General features: G+C 45.6%; 1 protein-coding gene across 1 annotated transcript; it reads right to left on the reverse strand.

The window, feature by feature from the left end:
- Positions 1-363: 363 nt before the first annotated feature.
- Positions 364-2,009, reverse strand: LOC123164629 (uncharacterized). The gene is made up of 2 exons (XM_044582169.1): positions 1,745-2,009; positions 364-796 (listed from the first exon to the last, which is right to left on the reverse strand). Exons 1-2 carry the CDS (start codon positions 1,783-1,785, stop codon positions 388-390), a joined length of 450 nt encoding a protein of 149 aa, XP_044438104.1. The 5' UTR covers positions 1,786-2,009; the 3' UTR covers positions 364-387.
- Positions 2,010-16,814: the final 14,805 nt, after the last annotated feature.

The following is a 16,814-nucleotide window of genomic DNA, read 5'->3' on the forward strand; positions in this document are numbered from 1 at the left end:
TGGCCTTGGCCTGAACTGAACTGAAGATCCGGCTTGTGTTTTTTATCTCACTGACAACCCAGAAAACAATCCGATCGGCTTGATCTGGCTTGTCCCAATTCATTTGCAATCATTTTGATGTCAGTCTCAATGATCAGTGGGCCTTGGTACAGTCTCGACAGCGATACCAGACCCATCAGGATAGCTTGCCCCTCTGCCTCTTCAACTGATCTGCATTTATTCATCGATTTACTCGCCGAGGAGACAACATGCCCCGTATGATCCCGTGCGATCGCGCCAGCCTAGGCTTGGCCCATGCCTGACAAAAAGGCAGCGTCAGTGTTCAGTTTTACAACACCTTTAGGCGGCTCTTTCCACTGGGCATTTGGCTCGGCGTTCGGCTGATTCCTAGGTGTGGTGTGTCTGCATAGATGCAGACAGGGACCAGCAACTCTTGTTTCCCTGTCCAACAACAGATAGCGACAAATTCCTGATTTCCTCCTCATACTGCACAAGGAACATCACCGATCTCGAAATGGTTTCTTTGCCATCACTGTGGATACAGTTATCTCGTAGAAACCAGGCTCTCCATAACAACAGCAGAATTTTCTTTCTTATCTCTGAATCATACTTTTCCAGTAGGATTTGTAGCCAGTCTGTTCCAGTGTACCAGAACTCCTTTTCTTCTGGAAGCCTCCACTCTTTCCTCATGGCAAATCTCAACGCCTTACTTTTTGTGCATGATATAACAACATGATATTCATCTTCCTCCCCGTTCCCACATATGTCACACACACTATCTTGAACAATAGTACGCCTGCATAACATGTATATTTGCCTCAACATCAGAATGGATGGTAGAATTACATAAGAGCAGTTTGTCCATTTCAGAGATACAACTTTCTGAAGGAACCGTGTCAATGATTCCCACAAAAAATATAGCGTCTGATACTGGGAAATGTAATAGCACACTAAGTCAAAATTCTGAATGCTTAGGAATCTGGAGACTGTTTTTTCTTCGAAAAAATGGACAAAGCAAATGAGCATGGTCTAATGCAGGGTCTGCAACTTCTGTTTTACGTGTGTTTTTATAAATAATTTATCGGAAACACAAAGGAGGACAATATGTTTGAGTAGGTAACAATATGTTTTAGAAGATGATGGCTTCCTAATATTTAAGCACATAACTGAAATTTACTGAACCGTGGGAGATGGATCGGAGGTACAGTAGAAGAATGAACAAATAGATTTTATTTCCATTTTCCACAACCTACATGTACAACAATGAGAAGTTCCTCGAGAACCAAGCTTACAACAGTGAATAAGAGGGGAAATCAATATGGCAATTTAATGTCTCATCGACCCTGCAAGTTGGCAGCATCCCAAGTGATGATCAATTTTAAACATAATCTTTAACTGCAAGAATGACTACACTACAATTCTATTGTTAAAGATATATTCCTAACACGTGAAGAAGAGGGAAAAGCAATATGGCAATTTAATGTCCCATCAACCCTGCAAGTTGGCAGCATCCCAAGTAATGATCGATTTTAAACATAATCTGTAACTACAATAATCTGTACAATACAATTCATCATTTCTTTATTCTAGGCATTTTTTTACTCACTCCGTCCCAGTTAGCATCTCAAACAGTGAATAAGAACTCCTATCAGACACTCCAAGTTTTATGTTACCATCTAATTAAACAATAGTAGTATAGTAATAAACTGTGAACCTGAGAAACGGTTAGGAGCCGGAGAGGTACCTGGAGGGAGGAGGCCGGAGAGTCCTGGAGGTCATCAACATGCGGGTATTATGCGATCGTGGAATTGCTGGTGCCGCGACGACGAGCGACCTTTCCCCATCGCAGAGCCGTCATCGCCACCGCTGGCCTCCTCCGACTGATTGCGCTGCCAACGTCGCATCAGGTCGTAATACTGAGGAAAATGGGAGATGGCCGGTTGGGTGTGGGTGTGGGTATAGGGATACAAAGCAACCCTCCCAACTGTTATTGTGTTTTTGTGCTTCACAAATCAATTCATAATGTCAACGTTATGACCATGCTAGAAAATCAACTTACTGGGAAATTTATTTGAATAAACAACTAAAGTACAAATGTACTTAAAATAACAGTTTTGATCAAATTCACTAAAAAATACCATGCACCAAATAACTATGTATATTATACAAGGTCAAGGCTGATTCGAGTAAGGCTGTTACCTAGTAGTATGATTGCAAACTCTACAAGCGAGAGACAATGTTACTTGCAGGAGCCCAAGTGTGAGACTTTTTCAGGTAACTCCATGTATATGTGTGCAGTAATTTGCACAAGAACGTAACATCACTCTATATGCAATATGATTTCAGAGTGAAACATATGATTATTTGCTATTGGACCAACCAAGTGTGGTTTCAACTCCACATGAGAAATACCATGTAGGAACTGAAACATACATCCGAGCATACAAAACCAAAAAGTCAAGCAAAAATTTGATAGGGCATCTAAGGCACGATAACATTCAGTCACGTTGGTATGCAGTGTTGATAGAGCGAAATGTGTCAATGCCATGATAACATCCACATGTCCACCGTCATGACTCCCCGGCTCCTCCTGTCAACCACGCGCATCTGCCAGCAGCGGCGCCAGCAAGAATACCCTGTGTGGTCATTAGAAATCTGTGGGGTCTCCCTTAACCTATTCAGCAAGCTACCATCGGCCTTATTGAAGACAAAGAGACGAACATCTTGTTCTGCTGAAAAGCAACAATATGCTGGAAGACGGCCGCAACCGTCATGTGCTGGAAAACTCCCAGTTCTAACTTCTAACAATACTAACCTCATTCTCCATGCATAACCAACCTTCATGTACTGTATGTAGTGGTTATCTATGCTAATCATTTTTTTTGGATTCACCACTACTGGAATTACCTTATTTGCCGTCTGCCAGTTCTTTGCCGTCTGCTAGCAGACGGCAAAGAAGGTCTTTGCCGTCCGCTTACAAAAAACGGACGGCAAAGAACTGGCTGATGGCAAAGAAGGATTTTGCCATAAGCCAGTTCTTTGCCGTCAGCTGGCTGACGGCAAAGAGATAGGTGGCCCCACTTACGAGCTGATTAGATAAAACTTAACGGCTCCCCCTCATTGCCGTCCGCTAGCGGACGGCAAAGAGAGAAAATAGCGGACGGCAAAGCACGGCGGACGGCAAAAACCTAACTTCACTAACCTAACTAACGGCCGAGCCCCCCACCCCCTTTCCTCTCTGTTTCTCTCCACGACCAGATCGACCCCCCGCCGCCCCCCCCGCAGCCCGGTGCCGCCCCCCACCCGCCGCCGCCCCCGCCACCTCCCCCGCAGCCTGCCCCGTCGCCCCACCACCCCGCCGCCCCCACCCGCCGACGCCCCGTCGCCCCACCATCCCGCCGCCCCGGCGCCCCACCACGCCGCCGCCCGACCGTCCCACTGCCCCGGCACCCCCACCACCCGCCCACCACCCCGGCGCCACCGCAGCCCCATCGGCCCCGCCTCCCTGCCGGCTCCCCCTGAGCTCCACCGCCCCTGAGCCCTGCCACCCCCGTCGCCACTGCCACCCTGCCGCCCCCGTCGCCACCGCCACCCCCCGAGTTCCGGTGAGTTAATTTTTTTCTTTCTGTTTTTGCTGTTTAATTGTTTGTGTTAGATTTAGGTCTAGATATGTGTTAGTGTTAGTGTTAGATTTAGTGCTAGTGTTAGATTTAGGTCTAGATATGTGTTAGTGTTAGTGTTAGGTTTTAGATAATTAGTTATATTGTTAAAAGAAGTAGAAAAAAGATGAAAACAGAAGAAGAAGAAAAGAAGAATATGTAGAAGGGGAAGAAGAAGAGAAGGAAAGAAGAAGAAGAAGAAGAAGAAGAAGAAAGGAAAGAAGAAGAAGGATAGAAGGAAACACCCCGACCCCCTGACCCCGACACCCTGACCCCGACACGACACCCCGACACCCCGACCCCCTGACCCCGACACCCTGACCCCGACACCACACCCCGACACCCCGACCCCCTGACTCCCTGACCCCGACATGCCGACCCCGACACCACACCCTGACACCCCGACCCCGACACGACACCCCGACCCCGAAACAGCACCCCGACCCCCTGACCCCCTGACCCCGACACCTCGACCCCCTGACCCCGACACCCCGACCCCGACACCACACCCCGACACCCCGATCGACCCCGACACGACACCCCGACCCCGAAACGGCACCCCGACACCGACACGGCACCCCGACACCGACACGACACCCCGACCCCCGACACCTCCCGAAAAGGTGCTCTTTGGCCTTCCAGAGGCCGACGGGGTCATATATTTTTCGATTTTGTTATGAAAAACATCATATATAATTGTGTTGATCGGGTAGAATCCCGGTTTCATCTCTTGGTCCAAACAAATGGTAATTTCTATTAGACCATTTCATTTCATTCGCTAATTTCTGCCTAATGCAACAATCCTTTTGTATTAAACTTGTAGGCTAATTCAGAGTCTATGAACGCCGAATTGCGACAAGTCGCTAATGGTTTTGACTATAAGGTCCGTTCATTTGACAAATATGACATCAACGGGTATCGCTTTCGTACCTATGGCAAAGAGCTATCTATGGCCGACCGAAAGTCTACAAATTGTTGTGTATCTGCTATCGACGAAGGAGGTATCGAGTATTATGGGAGAGTTGAAGCAATTTATGAACTTCTATTCTATGGTGACAACCCACCGAATGTCGTACTCTTCAAATGTTATTGGTTTCAGCCGAAGGAGACTAGAAGGACTCATGAACATATAGGGCTAGTTGAAATCAAACAAAGCACCCATTTAGATGTTCCTGATGTCTATATTACGGCTCAACAGGCGACCCAAGTATTCTATCTACCGTGGGCCTGCCAAACTAATCCAAATCTGAAAGGTTGGGACCACCATCATAGTCTCCGCCGGCCCAATTCTGTCCTTGGAGTGCTTTGCCGGCAAAACTTCCCGGGGTTTGTCACGTTGCCTGGTGAGGGTCGGCTTCCAGAGCTTGGATTGAGCCGGGAGCACTACTTGGCTGCCCCGGCCCCGCCGGGTGAGATTATCGACGGTGTCTTGTGCGACACGAGGGCAGACGTGGTGATCAGAAAGTTCTGGGTAATTTCTCCTTTACACATTTAAAAATCTTCAACTAGCTAGTTATTAATTGTACTAATCAATATTGTCTCATTTGATTGCAGACATTCTACAGGTGTGAGGAGGGATACGAGGAGGAGGCGGCAAATGTTACCGACAACGTCTGCAAGCGCCTACTACAGAACTTACGGCACGAGGCTCGGGTGCAGGCTGTTCGAGACTACTACGCCATGCGTGGTATCAAGAAGCCCAAGCCGGCGTGCCGCGATAAGTTCCTGAGTAAGGAGCAGTACACGAAGGTAATTCTTAAGGCCTTGTACTTACTTTCTTCATTTAGTAATTCATAGCCGTAGCACTCAAGTTTCTATTTGCTAACTTAGGCGCCTCCGAGATGGTGCACGGATCGGATGGATTGTTGGGAGGTGTTGGTCAATGAGTGGTGCTCAAAAGAATGGCTAGCCATCCACAACGCGGCCCAGGACAAACGTGCCCAAATGGAAGGTGTGCCACACCATCAAGGCAGCTCCAACTTATATCAGTTCGGGCGGAACTGGGTATGTGGTTTGCTTCATGATTCATGCAATTCATTCATCATGCTAGCTTCAGCCCTTTAATTACTAATTTACTTTGTTTCTCTCTTTCAGGCACGCTACAATAAGGCGGATAAGGTGCCAGAGGTGTACGACCTGTATGCCATGGCCCACATTGCCTCTTTCAAGAAAGTCAAGGCATTCTCTCCGTCTGACCTCGATGATGCAAACAACTTCACCAACATCTCCTCCCATGACAAGCTCATGAAATATAGAGATGAGGGGAAGGCGAGGAAAGGGGAGGACTTTAACCCGAGCCAGGGTCCCATTGATCCAGAGCTGGTGATGATATCTGGTGGCGGGAGGTCCCATGGCTCCATAGCCATTGGAGATGGACTTATCCGTTGTCCTAGCACTCTCCCGGAGATCAAGGCGCGCCAGTCGAGCTCCGCTCCTGAGATAAGGCCTCGTGAACGGCCAGTCCAACTCGCCATCAAGGTTAGTTATACGTACTCAGCTATATTTCTCCATTACATTGTGTGTGCTTCCATCAATGATTACAAATGGTAACGAGGAGTGGTGTTGCAGGCTGCTATACGGAGTGAGAGAGATAGAACGGAGAAACTTCTGGCGGAGGCGGCGGAGAGGCAGCGGGAGTTGGAGGAGAGGACGACAAAGATGTTGGAGGAGGAGAGGGCACGGAATGACATGCAAGCAAGGCCATGTACAAGCTCCTTGTGATAAGTTTCTTCTGCAGATTAGCCAAAACATTCATGTAGTGTTTGTCTCATTACTAACTAGTATGACTGAGTCGTCAAAACCAAATGTGCAGTCTGTGTGCGAGAAGACCGGTCAGACCGCTCCGCCGATGCCAATGATTGCTCCTGGGACCACGGTGAGTTTAATTTGAATGGACATTACTTGCTAGTCTTAACATTTGAGTGTCATCATGCTAACGAGACATTGGAAATGATCTTTGGTGCAGCGTAACTCCAGACAAGCATCGCACGATCCTTCTCCAGCTACCAGCACGAGCCAGCCTGCTCCTACACCTCCATGATCATGGTAAGTTTCTCTAGTGTTTTGCTTAATAAATGCATAAAGGCCTAGACTTAGCCTTATTTCCTCCAATATGCTTACCACAATGACCTAGAGTTAGCTTCTTTTCCTCCAAAATGACTTAATAAGCTTACTGACCTCCAAAACCATCCATTTTACCTAAGTTGGCTCTAAAACGATCTATACTTAGCTTTGTTTCCTCCAAAATGACCTAAGTTAGCTCTAATATGCTTAGTTAACTAGGTTTGCTCAATAATGACATGTACTTAGCTTACTTATGTCAAAAATGGCATAATTAGCTTAGTTAGCTCATAAACAATCCATTTTACCTAAGTTAGCTCTAAAATGACCCATTTTACCTTAGTTAGCTCATAAATGATCCATTTTACCCAAGATAGCTCTAAAATGACCCATTTTACCTAGACGAGCTCCAAAATGATCCATTTTACCTATGTTAGCTCTAAAATGACCCATTTTACCTAGGTTAGCTCAAAAATGACCCATCTAACCTAGGTTAGCTAAAAAATGATGCATTTTACCTAAGTTAGCTCTAAAATGACCCATTTTACCTAGATTAGCTCATAAACGATCCATTTCACCTAGGTTAGCTCACAAACGATCCATTTTACCTAGTTTAGCTCCAAAATGACCCATCACACCTAGGTTAGCTCTAAAATGATGCATTTTACCTAAGTTAGCTCATAAACGATCTATTTCACCTAGGTTAGCTCATAAACGATCCATTTCACCTAACTTAGCTAAAAAACGATCCATTTCACCAAGGTTAGCTCCAAAATGACCCATCTTACCTAGGTTAGCTCTAAAATGATGCATTATACCTAAGTTAGCTCATAAACGATCTATTTTACCTAGGTTAGCTCATAAACGATCCATTTCAACTAAGTTAGCTCATAAATGATCCATTTCACCTAAGTTAGCTCATAAATGGCATATACTTCTTCTTCTAGTCACCTTTTTCTAACTTTCTTATTTTCCATTTTGCAGATTTCATTCACTTCACGGAAGCTAGCTTGCTATGATGGAGTGCTTGTTTTTTCTTTCATTCTCCTCTAGTATTCTTCTAGCTTGCTATGATGGAACTTGCTATCTTGATGAAACTTTGCATTGTAATATGTATGGATGGAACAATGTGTATGTGCAACTTGCTATGTATGAATGGATGGAACTATATATGTATGCACGATGAAACTTATGTGCTGGATATGTCATATGTATGCTGTTAAATAGCCCTGTGAAATATATATATATATTCATATATTTGCTGTGAAAATTGCTGGATTAAAAAAAACAGAAAAAAGAGGCACCTTTGCCGTCAGCCGCTGATGGCAAAGGCTCCTTTGTCGTCTGCCGCGGACGGCAAAGAAGCCACGCGGCGGCCACCTGTGCTCCCTGGGAGCTGACCCATTTGGTCAGTTTGCCTACAGCGGCGGACGGCAAAGGCTTTGCCTACGGTGGCAGACGGCAAAGAATGCCCACATTTGCCTACAGCAGCAGACGGCAAAGGCTTGTCCCGCAGTGACGTCCAGCTGACGTTATTCGGCGGACGGCAAAGGCCGAATGCTCTTTGCCGTCAGCGGCGGACGGCAAAGGCTGCCGTTAGCCGCCTAACGGACTAACAACGCATTTATTGCCGTTGGCTTTCTTTGCCGTCAGCCGCTGATAGCAAAGGCCCCTTTGCCGTCCGCTTCAAAAAGCAGACGGCAAAGAAGCTACTACATAGATGCGTCTCTCGATTTCACTCAACCCCTCTCAAGCTACTACATAGATGCGTTGGCCTCACGACTAAGTCCTTTCACTAGGACATCTGTCGTGACAAAACCACGACATTTGGCACCCACCGTGGGGCATGCGCACGGTGGTGTTGAGTTCTTGGAGGGATCTTCCCAAGGATCGAGAAACTCATGATTGATCGGATGAAGAAGAGCCGGCGTGGAAGAATTTACATCAACTACGAAGTTCATCTGTCGAGATTGAAGAAGTTTTTAGCAGCGGCGTATACGAGATTGAGCATGAAAGTTTAGGGTTCCGTCTGTGTAGCGCCACGCCCCCAAGTCGCCGAGTCAGGCAAGAAATCAGTCTCGCCGTAGATAAACCGCCGCTTCACGTGGTATGTTAAAGCTGGCAGGTTCTGTCAACGGAAGGAGATACGTCAAATCAATCCTCGTCCAGACCAATTTAGACCAGTGCAATCTTAGAAAACGGTGAGCCAGACAGCTGCTTGTGGTCACGTGAGAGCTCCAGTTCGATCTAACATACGCATATAAATCAAGTCTTCATTGACCGACTTGAAAAGTAAAGCGTTATGGACTTCCAAGGTTTTCCATGTGAAAGAACCATCAACTAGTACTACCGATTCCAAATGTGAAGGCAAAAAGTGGTCTGTCCAATGATCCATCAGCACGAGAAGAAAAGTCAAACTAACAACAAATCGGAGGAGGATTTGGTCATGGGCGCATGTCGACTCCGAGTCGTTTCCAACCTCGCGCTGGCCGTACCGGCTCCGCCTCCGCCTCGATCCAACAGCCGCCGCTGTCTGAAGGTCGCTGCTGCTACCCCGACTCGTCTCTGCTTTGCACCACCTACGCCGCCAGCGTAGAACCGCCGTCCGCCTTCGCTCCACCCAGCGCCCGCGGACCCGCGCCGACCGGCCTTGAGCCGCCTGCCGCGCCACCCTTTTAACCCGCCATGGAGCGCCCTGCATCGCCGTGGCCGTGACCTTATCTGCGCCGGCAAGTCGCCTCTGTCCTCACGCCGAGACCAGCTGCCGACAATCCGGTGTGCGCTGGCGGCTAGAATCCAAAGTCTGCTCGTCCACGGCCTCGGCTCGTCTTTGCTTCTGCTGCTCAAGCCTTGCGCTGCCGCGTTGCTAAGTCGCCGCCACGGCCGAAACGCCCAGGCCTTGAGCCATCTCCGCCGGCGCGGGCCGGATCCGCCCCTCCGCTTCTACATCTACGAGAAACCACCCTCCGCTGTGAGCTGCGCCTTGGCCGACGCTGCCCGGCTGCAGCAGTCTCCCTTCGCCGGCGTTGCTAACCGCCTCCGTTTCAAATCGCTCTCACCGCCGGTTCACTGCCGTCGCTCGTTTCTATCGCAAGCCGAGACTCACTCGCCGCCGCTAACTGCAGTTCAGCAGCGCCACGCGCTGTGCTTCTGAGTCACCCCCGTTCGAATGGATTACCGCATTACTGCGTCAGGCTAGGGCCCTGCCTCCGTTATTTTGTCTCTGATGTTCACGGGTCAAGGTCAGGCAAGGAATTTTTGCGGGCGGTTCTCTCCTATCAGTCAAGACCAAGGTCGAAGTCATGTTTTGGTGAGGCTTAACACGGTGCATACTGCAGAAATCAATTGAGTAGCAAAGGGCACCTGTGTATGTGCAAGGAAAAATTCAGTAAGTACACATGCATACGTGCGTGTGTGATACGGAGCTATAAATGCCAGTTACATCGTCAAGTCCCGGATCAAACTATCAGTTCAGTTGTAGCCGACTTGCCGCTACAGCTGGCTCATGACACCAACGGAACCTGCCACTATTGCCGGTTCATTATACCATCCGATGCACTTTTTATTATCGCCTTGTTGTTACGACTGCCTCGACCTCCTTCCAAAAATACCAGGTGCTATTCGTTTTATCTATTTTTCAATATATATTCATTTTAAGAGCAATTACTCTCGATCGCGATGTTTCCTACGTAGGATAATTTTTCACTGCAAAGGCGATCATCATGCCATGGGTATAAAACTCACGCCAGTGTTATTATGCCCCAGCATCTGACCACATTGCATTGTTCAAACAAATGGTGTGATTCAAACCCACGCGGTCTGGTCTGCATCAACACACCAGGCCACACCTGTCTGCATGAGTTATTTATTGAGTATGAGCAAGTCACTGCTTGGGTAGCCTGGTTTTTCTTCCAATAAATTGGAGGCAAATTATCATTCAGCCGCCGTCTGCACTAGATGGGTCAATGGACATGCGCACAAAACGCCGCCACTACAGTTTGGATAACTTAATAGCCAGTTGGAAGGAACCATTGGCCGAGTTGCTGACACGGCTCATACGGGATCATTTATAACCCGCCGCAGTCACCTCAACCTTCTGTGGATTCACATCGTGCTATCAACACCAATGATATATAAGTTATGACCGGTTTACATCACGGTCAAATATGGAGAATCTCAAAGCCGACTCCTCGAGTCACCTTGAGACTCGGAGGCTATGATGACATGACTCAGCAAATTTTGCTGGTTTTAGCAAATTTAAGAACCCCAAGACGACGGAGGGAAAGATAACCCGGTCCCGCAGGCTACTGTTATATTGATGAAAATGTAAAAGTCCGTCAGAAAATTTCTGGTTTAGAAAGTATATGACAGTTACAAAATCCTGGCTCAATGAAGAAGTTCCGGATCAGCAGAAAGGACTCCGGTTTACAATCCGGTTCAAGAGAAGTCAGTCTCATTGAAGATCTCAAACATCCGGTTTACAATCCGGTTCAAGGGAAAGATGTCTCCCACAAAGTTTTGAAGCTCTCAATATCCGGTTCAAAATCCCGGTTCAAGAAGAATTTATCTCTTACAAAAAGTTAAAGGTTGCCAAAGAGGACTTGCTGCCATGATGCGCGGTTCAAACATGGGTATCCTGCCTTATTGGCTTATCGCATTATTGATCACTTGGGGGCTTGGTCGTACCCGAACCATAGCTACACCTCTTGGTCGGGGCAATGCCATAGCATCACTTGGGGGCTTGGTCGTACCCAAACCATAGCTACACCTCTTGGTCGGTGCAATGCCACAACATCACTTGGGGGCTTGGTCGTACCCGAACCATAGCTACACCTCTTGATCGGCGCAATGCCACAACATCACTTGGGGGCTTGGTCGCATCCGAACCATAGCTACACCTCTTGATCGGCGTAATGCCACAGCATCACTTGGGGACTTGGTCGAACCCGAACCATAGTCACACCTCTTGATCGGCTCAAAGCCACGTCAAACCGAGGCCAAAGAGAGTGTTGTAAAACAACAACTCAAACATAGGCACCCACTGAGCACAGCTCACAATATTGCTTGGGATTTCTTTGCTGTCGATTTTAGGGCCTGGCAGCCCGTAAAAAGCCTCGACTACAACGGTTTTTACTTGCCTTTTGCTGAGTTTTCGTTGTTTTCATAAGATTTGTGACGTTTTTAAATCGGCGCTTATCAACCCGGTTAAGCTGTCAACTACAAGTTGTCAGTATATGATCAGTCATAATCCGGAGATTATCAACCCGGTCTGGTTTTGACTACAAATCGCCAGTATTATTTATGGTTAATCCGGTGTTTATCACAACCCGGTACGGTTTTATCATAAACCGGCGCAATATGGAAGGAGTTATCAGTACTCAAGATTGGGGTTATCACCTTTTACTACAATAAAGTTGGCCAACCAATGATGTGATTTAATGTCACAGGTATGATATATTTCATATTTGATTATTCTTAAGTGCAGCCTTGGTTATCAACCCAGGTTATATGTTGGGCATTATGACCCGTCTGGCGGTAAACCGCCAGGACACTTTAAACTTGTTGTATGCAGAAACAGGTTGAATAAAGCGTGATTATAAATCACCGGCGTTTATTAACCCGGCCTGACTATGGACTATAAGTCGCCAGTATATATTTGGATTGCGCCATTGGTATCATGCGCTTATAAATCATTGGGTTATATTATTCAAATAGCCAAACTTGGCTGAATTTTCATTATGATATTGAATGAATAAGATTTTCATACCGGATTATATTATCTTGAATAGCCAACATGGCTGGATTTTATTATGGTTATTAATAACCGGTATTATTGAGGTTTTCAAAGTCGCTTTAGCGCAATAGCTATTATTTTATCAAAGGATATGATTTATTCTACAATGGAAGGAATAGTCCTGAGTCGATGCAGGCTTACGACCCGGCACTTGGGGGCTACATTATTCAAATCGAGATTACATGCAAGTCTCATGTCGCTGCAAGCATGCACCATGACACTTGGGGGCTAATGCAAAGTCATTTTTATTGGCCTTATTGAAGACCCGACTCATCACATCATAATGAGCCGGCCCTTGGGGGCTACCAATTGCTCCTATCAATGATTCAAGGTACATAAGACTTAATTCATTATATTCAAGGGTCCACTGCTCAGTTGGTAAAGCACAAAGCTCTTAACCTTGTGGACGTGGGTTCAAGCCCCATGGTGAAGTTACATCATATGATGTTATTTTCAATGAAGCATGATGATATTTATAAAGTCCTTGCTCATTATTGCATAATGACACGGCCCTTGGGGGCTACACTCATTGAAGTTTTTTGAGCATCAGGCAATTACAAGTCCCAGGTTGCTGCAAGCATAACAACCTGGCACTTGGGGGCTACATAATATGGAATATTCAGTTGTGACTAGTGACTGAGATGAACAATCCAGATTTCTTCAAGGTTGCAACATTTATATTGAAACAAGTCTTAAGTTATCACTATGTTCTCCTCTTAAGACTTGGGGGCAACAGGTAATATGCATATAAAGGAGGAACATCTTCAAATTCTCAGTTCTGAGCAAACCAGATTGACCCGGTGTCTGCAATAATTATGACCCGGCGTCGGTAACAGTTATGACTCGGTGCCATCCACATTTACAAACCAGCAAGTTTTACATCTTCAAACCGGCTGAATATCAGATGAGTATTTCAAGACCCATATTTCTTAAGCCGGCGCTTTGAAAGCCGACTCAAGTGGATTATTCTTCACAATATTTCTCTATGAGAAACCAATGTCAGCAAATTGAGTATGAAGCTGGCTTATTGACCTGGATTTTCTAGAAGAAGGAAATGACAAGGAATTAAGGATGATCAGGTGCCGGTTTACAAGAATTCTTAACCCGGAGCATAATCTGTCGAATTTGTTCTTGTGTTTGTTTTACAGGATCAGTTTAACATGGATAAATCCAAATTAAACTGGGGGCTAATGTCGGGGATATACCCCGCGGTGTAAACTGGCCGGAAGTATAACCTGGCCGAACTTGGCGGTTTATTGAGACCCCGCTGACACTTGGCGATCACTGGCGACCCACCCTGACCTGGCGGTTTACAAGTAACCCGTCTGGTCATTATGACTCACTAGTGACCCGGCGGGTGGGTCAAACGGATGACAAGGCCCAAGGCCCAGAAGGCCGGTTCACGTTAATGGTGGGCCGGTTTATGAGGAAAGCACAAGGAATATTCTCCTACAAAGGAAGCAAGACTAGGACTCCACTTGTAATAGAGTAATCCTAATCCAACTAGGACTAGTCATGTAAACCGCCCATTCAACATATATAAGGAGGGGCACGGCTCCCCAAAGAGGGACAGACAAGAAGAAACAATCTCTAGGGCTAGACACAAGAGCCGGTTTACGGCGTCTTCCTCATGATGATAATGAGACCTAGCCACAAACAACATGTAGGGTTATTACCGGATGATGTTTCCCGGGGCCCGAAGCTGTCTAAATCTTTGTCTTGTGTTGCGTCTCTCGATTCCACTCAACCCCTCTCAAGCTACTACATAGATGCGTTGGCCTCACGACTAAGTCCTTTCACTAGGACATCTGCCGTGACAAAACCACGACACGATGCCTACTTTGCCGGAGCCTTTTGCCGTCTGCCGTGGCAGACGGCAAAGTAGCTGATTCCTGTAGTGCACAAAACTCCACATTGTAAAACAATTCTGGACACCTTAATGCAGGAGTTCAGTTTATAAAACTGGAAGAAATTCTTGAAATTTTCAAAAAAAATTACATTCGAAAGAGTACAGAACCACTCAAAACTCTGTTTTTTGACACACAAAAATTCTGCTAGCTCGCCACTGTAAATTGCGTTTGTGATTGAAAAACTATATTTTATGGTATTATATATAGTAAGAGTCGTCGAAACCATCAAAGGAACAGAGGAAACAATAGCAGAAATGAATACAAAAAGAAATCTGATCTATATCACACTCCACTATAAAACAACAGTGCATCATTTAATGATGATATACTAATGAAGTATTTTCACAAAGCATACCTCTAGAGCAACTGGTGAAATTCCAATAGCACAAGCAACTCCATAGATGATATATACTGACACTCGCATCATTTGACATTATGTGTAGTCAGTACGAGTGTATGAAAGTGCAAAAGAACAAGCTACGACATTTTAGACCAGAGATGACATCAATTTTCAGTTAGCATGGCAATATGGCAAATGCCTAGCAATCTATGATTGTTATTTTCCAGCACAAGATTATAAACAACTTGAAAAAAAGCTTACCCTATATCAAGTGCTAGGAGTGTCAATATAAGAGCTCTCTTTCCCTACGTACATCTAGTGAGATAATTCTTTGATAGGCTAAATAAGTAGCTCCCCCATCCATGTACTACACAACTATCAACTGCCACAAAATGGAAAAAAAGGAGCCACCTAAGAATGATGAGGTAGCACCTCAGGAAATTGCAAGGGGTGACTTAATTAAGATCCATAAGGTAAGCCACAAGCCTTGATGTAGAATCTGAACAATAGTGAGCAAAGAATGAGTCAAAAAGATACTCACGGTGAGGTGAAACAGTAAAAGCAAATACAACATGAGAGTTGTAGTTACTAAACAAGGATCAGAGGAAATAGAAAAAAGGTGTTCTTTTTATCAACACCGAAGAACCAAAAACTTTGTGACTATATTTGTCATCCTGAGTGAGCTTAAAATAGGTATTGTGATAAACGCAAGGTTTTGGTTTATGAAATAAGTATGGATGGAGAAGGAGATTGTTGGAGATAGCTTCAGGTACAGCCAGAAATGCACGCATCCAGAGAGTGGTTTTCTGCTTATGTAGATTGAGCAGCTAAATGAAAAGGCCTCACAAAATATCAAGAGTCCAGAACATGGATCTGGGGTCAAGCCATTTGAGTACGACATTTTGGAGTTCAGAACTGAAATATGGGGATTCAGATTTACTCAGGGTAGGAGGGTATGTGTGGGCTGTGCTATATCGACATACACCAGATGATGAAAAATCATATGTCTGGACAAAAATGCACTATAATGTCATCTTAGAATCAATATGGATTCTACCAAAGAATTTAATAAACATGGTCACCAGAAAACTGAACTTTACCTTGCCGGAAGAAAGAGAGACTCGAGGGAACGTCAATGAGCTGCAGGTCATCTTATCCACAGGGAAGAGAGGAAGGAGTGCTGCTCGCCGACCTCTCATAATCCTTGCCAACCATCTCACTGTCGCCATCATCCACCAGCATACCACGCCGATTGCGGCACCTCATGTTGTCATGCACGCAGCGGCAGACCTAGCAGCATAGATCAAAGAGTATTATATAAAACTGTAGCAATTCATATCTAAACCATTATTTTTCAATCACACACACATATAACCAAATGGAATCGATAACAAACTTACAAAATATAGCTGACACCACTAATGTAGTAGGCTACTCAATACCACAATAAACAAAACCAATCAACCAGGTACTCAAGTAGCATTATTTACAACAGTAGTCACTTCAGATTCAAAAGGTGTAGACAGAATGGACAAGCTTAATATCTAGTCTTTCTTGTAGTCTAACCTCACCCGACATTGATGCTAGATAGATGGAATTGCACATATTTAAACTTGGTTCTCCTAGTATCGAAAATCTCCACATGCATCAACTAATTAATCAGTGGCAAAAAGGAGCTTTCGATGGAAGAGAAAGAAATAAAAACCCTGCAGAAAATTGACTGTTGGCAGCAGTGGACGGGAACGACCAACAATAAAACAGCAGAAGCTTGTGTAGTTAGCCTGTGTACCATGACCTGGCTCATCGTAATACCATGACCTAGCTAGTTAATTGTCCGTTGCCGATGCTCCCAAATCCTCACGATACACACAAGGAACATCAGGCCATATGCACTCCTCACGATACCTTGGTCTCTTGACCTTCGAGTTCATCAAAGGAAGGTAGTCTGACAAGCAACTTCATCAGATCAGGTTCAGCCTTTCAGGTACCTAATAAGAAATAAAAACAGATGCGTTAGGTGGCAACTTGAATACCAACGATGACTGGATCGG

Source organism: Triticum aestivum, chromosome 7D, assembly GCF_018294505.1.
Source record: "Triticum aestivum cultivar Chinese Spring chromosome 7D, IWGSC CS RefSeq v2.1, whole genome shotgun sequence".
NCBI classification, from domain to species: domain Eukaryota; kingdom Viridiplantae; phylum Streptophyta; class Magnoliopsida; order Poales; family Poaceae; genus Triticum; species Triticum aestivum.

What these genes read in the sequence shown, in the direction of transcription:
- LOC123164629 (XM_044582169.1), bottom strand. Translation starts at nt 1,785, where the DNA reads ATGTTGATGACCTCCAGGACTCTCCGGCCTCCTCCCTCCAG. An exon ending in CTCCGGCCTCCTCCCTCCAG is followed by an intron (nt 797 to 1,744) that starts GTACCTCTCCGG and finishes CATGTTATGCAG; the next exon opens with GCGTACTATTGTTCAAGATA.